General features: G+C 41.1%; 1 protein-coding gene across 1 annotated transcript; it reads right to left on the bottom strand.

The window, feature by feature from the left end:
• Positions 1–226: 226 nt before the first annotated feature.
• LOC147308653 (MARVEL domain-containing protein 2-like) lies at positions 227–6,299 on the bottom strand. Its single transcript, XM_086270677.1, has 6 exons — positions 4,871–6,299; positions 3,070–4,230; positions 1,366–1,553; positions 1,110–1,281; positions 987–1,037; positions 227–687 (listed from the first exon to the last, which is right to left on the bottom strand). Exons 2-6 carry the CDS (start codon positions 4,159–4,161, stop codon positions 571–573), a joined length of 1,620 nt encoding a protein of 539 aa, XP_086126803.1. The 5' UTR covers positions 4,162–4,230; positions 4,871–6,299; the 3' UTR covers positions 227–570.
• Positions 6,300–6,946: the final 647 nt, after the last annotated feature.

Raw genomic sequence — 6,946 nt, 5'->3', positions numbered from 1 at the left:
ATTTTCCTATTTAACATTTTAAATCAGAGAAACTATGAAATCTCCAGAATATATTAAAATCATTAGATTAAAAATTATTGCCAGTTTCCAAGTTCTGTTAATTTGGCACCTGCAGTTTTTTAACTGAGAACTTGCTTTCGCTGTGATGCCCAAAGAAGAAAAGTGAAAAGTAAAGAAATAACAGCATAAAATTAATATAGTTGTAAAAAAATATTACAGAAAGATATATAACAATCCTTTAACTTTATTTTATTTCTACATCAAGCATGTGAACGTTGCTCGGCCTTCACAGAAATGACAAGAAAGTATTTAGAAACACAAAACCGTCAAGTCAAAGCTCTACAGAAGAAGCATCTCTTATAATGTTGTAGCCCAAGGAATATAATCATGTCACAAACCAGAATTTGTGTAAACATTGATCTAATTGTACATGAAAATACAATGATGCGCAACAATCAGACTTTTCCAGAAGGAAGAATGTTGTCTGTCACACAAAGAAGCAGACATTTTAAAAAGCGTTTTTATTTCATCAGTTCATCAGTTGCTGTGGACACTTGTTTCTGATCTTCTTCATGTCTGACCATCTGCCATGGTCTCCTGGTCATAATCACGGATTCTGTTTTTAATGTGGCTCAATTTGGCTTTCAAGTAGTCACAGCGTTCCTTTTTCTCTAGGAAAGTAGGGTCCTGCGAAACATGCACACAACAGTCTGCTGATTAATGCCTGAAAGCTCTATTTCCAACCTTTCTTACTGATTCATTCTGTAATTGATCTGTGTTAAACATGATTTTTCAGAATTATTTGCATCAGTAGACAATTACCGAATAAAAGCTACTATTACCTGGGCAGAACACAGAACTCTAATACCGCTATGGTTAAATTTGAAAATTGCTACGATTGATTTCAGAGTGAGCAGCTGTAGAAATCGCGGTTTATACTGTCATTAAAAAAACAGAAAAAAAGGTTAAAAAAAATTGTCACTTACATTCCTTTTCTGGTGATACTTCTTTACAATACTTTGAATCCTGCGTTGGTCCTATATGAATAACAAAGTAATTAATTCCCATATAAAAAAGGAAAACCGATGGGAGGTCGGTATGAATCTCACCTCTTTGCTACTTGTCTCTCGGGGGAGTCGCTCCATCATGAGATCCAGCTCTCTGAACTTACTCAGAGTAGCACTGATGTCTCTGTGAAGGTCTTTGTATTCCTGATACTGATCATTGAAAACTGCTTTGTACTTTTCCCTTTCCTCCACACAGCTGATCTCTGGATACTTGCTACAGAAAGGAGACACACAGTAAAACTGATTCTCTGTATGTTTCGAACTAATGGTGTGATTCAACTTATAAATGTTAACTTACATGATGTAGTCTGCAATGATGTGCACTTTGGGGTTCAGATTGACTGGATTCTTTTGGACGTCATGTAGAAGATTATCCCGATTGTTATAATCTTTACTCAGCGCTTTGTCAGCTTCATCATCCCTGAATGATATGCGTTTTGTTGTTACCGGTTTGAGTGGGATGGACTGTTGAAACTCCTCCTGAGGCTGAAGGTAAAAGAAAAACATCATTTGGCAAATACAAAACAAATGAACAAGATGTTCACAACACTATACTGGCATGTGCCATCATTACATGAAGGCTTTTATTTTGAAAAATACAGCTGCATTTCTTTAATGGAACTATTATGTTCACATCTGGCTTCTCATCCTTTCTTATTTTACATTACTATACATATTATCCCAACACACCATTACAGAAAACTATAGAGACATGTTTACTGCACAGGTTATGTGGCGATCTGCACTCTGCACATATGGTTGTTTTGTTAGCCTACAGTGGCCCAGATGTTGTTGTCAACAGCTGGAAAGGCCATACATTGAAAACTAATTTGCTTCATTCTTGTTTTATGCTTCAAATATTTGCTGTGGGTTACTCATGGGATATATTTTGCTAAACCTCCAATCATCTGTGTATCTGATATTTCTATTTAGCTCTATCAAACCTGCAACGTCACAGAGCAGGCAGCCCTCTTAGACCTGTTTATTTGCCAGTGGGGAAATGATACGGTCATGGGAGCAGTGCTGATGTTATTTTATCATTATCAGTATTGTTACTGGAACAAAGTAGCTGTCACGATCCTGGGTCTTTTGACCCAGCGTTTTGAGTTTTAGTTTATTTTAATGTTTATAGTGTATGTTTAAAGTTCATTAGGTTGGCGAAGTTCATTTGTTTATTAGATTCCCTTTGTGTTTTGTACCCTTGTATTTAAGTTTCCCTCTAACTTCATGTGTTTCATGCTGCGTGTCTTTTGTTGTCAAGTTTGTATTGTCATGTCTGCGTCTCATGTTTCCTGTTTTATTTTGAAGGTCTATGTCAGTATAGTCAGCTTTGCTTCCTGGTTATGTCAGATTAGTGTCAGCTGTTTCCCCATGTGTTTCCACTTCCCCTAATCACCCTTGTGTCTGTTTAGTTTGTGTGTTCTGTTCATTTATTGTCAGGTCGTCTGTTGTTCCACATCATGTTTCCAGGATTTTTCCATGTTCAAGGTTTTGGTCTTTGTTTTTTGTTCAGCAGTTAATTTTCCCAGTTTAGTTCTAGTTTTTTTTTCCTGTGTGCCTCTGCCTTTTGTTTTTGTACTTTTATTTTTATTTTTAAATCAGCCATATTAAACGACTTGCTTTTTGTTAATATTCAAGTTTTGGGTCCTTTTTGTCAGTCCACACCGTCTGCCTCTGCCAGACTGTGACAGTAGTTGCCCTTGTGCCAAAGATGCAGGTGATAGCTACATTTGCAGGTGCAACTCTGTTCTTTAAAATTCTAAAATACTGCCACACAAGAAATGAGCTAAATATTAACCAACTTTAACAGAAAAAACTGTAATGATGAGCAATTTAAAGGTGGGTTTCCACTATATTAGCCTTTCACAGAGAATTTAACTGTACTGTATTCATGAGGATACCTTCATATATGCAGCTTTGAAATGTATTTCAGTCAGTCTTCAGATTTAGAAGACCTGACCTTGTATTTCATATTTGTTTACAGAGGAGTAAAAATCTGTACCTGGTTCTCAAAATACTGCCTCTCTCTACGTGCAGCTTCATGCCTCCACATCTTCAGACATACCAGGAAGCTTCCTAGATACAGGGCCATGTTGATGAAGATGAAAGCTGTTCCTGCCATCTGGCCACCATCAACCCGACACAGATTTGCGACGATGGGGTTAATACCTATTGTTGTGTAGCATAGCCCCCCGCGATTCAAGTCGTTCAAGTAAACTATCCCTGCTGCCATGTAGAACAGGAAAAGAGCCACGTTGATGAAGGCCTCTGTCAGGGGCCACCACGAGGAGTCGAGAAGTATAGTGCGATAGTACATTGTCATTCCCACCACCAGGAGACACAGAGTAAGGATCCATGAGATTCCAGCTACAGCTAGAATGAAAGGAGTCATAGGACCTCTGTAGCTGTACCCAGACAGGCCCATCCCATTGTTGTATACACCATTATAGAGTCCGTAGCTGTTGGACCATTCACTGTCTTTCTGAATGTAAGCAATGACACACGCAAAAACCATTCCTCCAAATAGGAGCTGAAGTCCAGCTAGAAGCCTGAGCAATCCCGGCCATGATTTCAAATAAGAGTACTTCTGCTTGTAGACCTCCACCTTCTCAGCGTAATACTCTGCAGGGTGGATGCTGGACAGTAGTGACTCCTCTACTGGGACGTGACCAAAGAGACCGTCAGTGGGACTCTCTCTTATCAAAGGCTTATGTGAGCTGTGACTGGAGCTCCCCAGAGATTCATTCCAGTTCCGACGCTCCACCAAGGGACTTACAGGGGGGCTCACTCTGGTCCCATTGGGTAGGATCTGGATACCAGTTGTGCTGGCTTCAGAGTCGCTTTCTTTTGTCCATTTTTTGCCCCATGACTGAGGGATGAGGGATTTCAATCTGTCTTTCAGGCTTCCTTTTTTTTCCTTCTCTTGCTCAGCATAAGGTGGAGAACTGGATGTGCGACCTGTGGAGGTCGCATCATCCTCACCATCATCGGTGATATTATCCGGTGTGTGAGTAACCCATACAGCAACTGGTGGATCTTTAATGGTGGAGGACCCGACCACACCCTCCTGGTCTTGTTTCTTGAATGATTTCATGCTGTGGGCTGATTTTGGGAATTCATTGGAAAAATCGCAGAATCTTTACCACGGCAAGACAAAGAGAAGCTGTGGGAAAGAGAAAGAATAGTAGCATTCTACAAATAACATTCAAACATCTGTATATCAGTTTATTAGGGTAAAAATGAAGCTATATATGTGTATACATACACATATATCTATACACATATATGTGTATGTATATATCTATCTATAGATAGATATATAATCATTTGTGGGTTTCTACTACTGAATTAAAATTTACAGGATATAGTTAAAAATAAAAACCTTCCCGATAAACACAAATGTCAGATTCTTATACAGTGAGGTATCTTGTGCATAGACCTCCTCAACCAGTTGCAAATATATGGTGACACAATATCTCTATATTGAATGGAAAATGAAGGAAAGCCTCGATTCAAGATTTCTAAAAGACAGTTGTGTTAGTGGAAAGCCATTAGTCACACCATGTCAAACAGCATGACACATACACCACAAATTGCTGGAATACAGCAACTCCAAAAAAGACCCCAACATGACTCCAGTACTGCTTGGGCTTTGCTAATTACAGAGGACTTGTGTGAGTTGTGACTCACACAATGCCGCGGCTCCGTGTACTTCACTACTGTCGTGATACTATCGCTGAATTTTAAAAAACGGGACACCTGAGTCTACATTTGTTTTTCAAATGTCAAATCCAACAGCTTACCTTGACCCCAACTCTCTGGTAACATAGAGATGGCACTATCTCATAGGATTTTTGAGCCGCAACTGTCCAGCAGGCCCACACAGTTCACTCTCTTCAATCTCTCGGGTGACTCACTCCTGGTTTAGCACACACAGGGAGATTGGCTAATGTGTGTGGACAAAAGAGGTGGTACTAAAAGCTTAAACATTAAACCTGAACCGCCCCTGCGCTGGTGCTGACTGGCACTGCTAGGTTAATCTGTGGGAGAGAGAGTGGCTGAAACTGTTGACATTCATGGAGTGCATGATGTTGGCGCTTTGCTGATAAAAATAGGTTAAAAGAGTGGGGAAAAAAGTACACAATCTAGTAATTAATACTGGATCAGGGACTCCTGGGTACACACAAAAGTTCATCACGTCAGCAGTTCTTAAAGCATTACGCATATCACTTAAGACTATCAGCAACAGGAGTTTGTCCATGAGATTTCACTTTTCTTTTTAGAGTTGAGAAAGTGTTTGATAAGCGACCCATATTATCAATTACATCTCGTATCTTGCATTGGTATAATACTGCTTTATCATCCCATCATTTATGAATTATTCATTCTCATCTCAGCTGTGACTTTGTGTTAGACTGGGAGCTGGGTATTTGGCACTAGAGGGCAGCAGGCTCCCATGCTTCTCCTGCTCTGAGTTTGGTTTGTCTCTTTATCCCATTTAATGTGGCTATCTTTCCCAGTTACCTTTTCAGTGTTGCACTGAGTGTATTCAGACGTGGCCCTGTGAATAATGGCTACAATCTGCGTTTTAAGATTAGTCATGTCCTCTGAGCTAAATTCATAAAATACATTTAGTTGTAGATGAAACTGCAGGCTTTGATGATGACGTCTCTAAAGTGTTACTGGAACACTTCCCATAAGCGATGACATTGTGATACATGTCTTTTTATGTATCATTTAACCCTCCACAGCTGATTCCAGGAATCATTCCTGCTGTATAGCGTGGCATCACTCGGTGCCAGCGATTGTTCCAAAACAGATTTTCATGTAGAGAAAGCTCGGGGCAAGGACATCTGTAGTCCACCACCCCTCCCCACCTACAGAAAACACGCACGCACACACAAAGCAGTACTCATATCCTATACAGTACAATGATCTTATAATTTGAACAACTCTATCAAGTGCATAGGGAGTTGGTGGACCTCCGGTAGCCCTGGGCGTTGGGCTAAACCTCATTTGGGATTACCATAGTTGTCCACTGCTGCAACACAGGCACCTACTCAACTGCATATAATGTGGAGGACAATGCAAAAGCATGTTTAAATATGTTATTATATGAGGTAATACTGCTAGCTTAGTACAGTGCCTCTCGGTTTGGAAACTGAAAAAGGTACATGCCTCACACTCAGGCAGAATTTTACTGATCTAAATATAAGCATAATGGCATCACCATCATCATTGTAGATTTCCGGAAGAGGGGTCATAACAACCACCTGCCTCTCTTCATTGGCAGTGAGGCGGTGGAGAGGGTGAGCAGTTTTAAATTCTTGGGGGTAACTGTGACCGAGGACCTGTCCTGGGGCAACCATATCACCTCAGTTGTACGGAAGGCCCAACAGCGCCTCTACTACCTGAGGAGACTGCGGAGCGCACACATTCCCAGATCTCTGATGTTGAACTTCTACAACTGTGCCATCAGCAGCGTTCTGACGTATGGATTTCTAGTGTGGTTCCCCAGCTGCACCAAGGCCGATCAGCAAGCACTCCAGCGGGTGGTGAAAGAAGCTGGCAGAATTATTGGAACAAGTCTGCCAGAGATCAGTAATATCTTCCCCACTCGCTGTCTGAGGAGGGTGCACAGTATCCTGCGGGACCAACATCACCCTGCGCGCCACCTTTTCCATCTGCTGCCCTCAGGGAGAAGGTACAGGTCTATACAGGCCAGAACATCCAGACTGGCCAACAGCCTGTATCCACAGGCTGTGAGGCTCCTGAACTCTCTGCCCCCCTCTCACGGACAATAACCATATCCAACTTCTTAATAGCAATGAACTGGTCTACATTGGTGCATCATATCTTTATTCTCTTCCCCCTCCTGC

This window comes from Aulonocara sp. 'chitande type north' Nkhata Bay, linkage group LG18 (assembly GCF_057382095.1).
Source record: "Aulonocara sp. 'chitande type north' Nkhata Bay isolate Kocher_YH1m ecotype deep benthic linkage group LG18, A_spYH_male_GT1.1, whole genome shotgun sequence".
In the NCBI taxonomy this organism is placed as follows: domain Eukaryota; kingdom Metazoa; phylum Chordata; class Actinopteri; order Cichliformes; family Cichlidae; genus Aulonocara; species Aulonocara sp. 'chitande type north' Nkhata Bay.
This window is presented reverse-complemented; position numbering and strand designations above follow the sequence as displayed.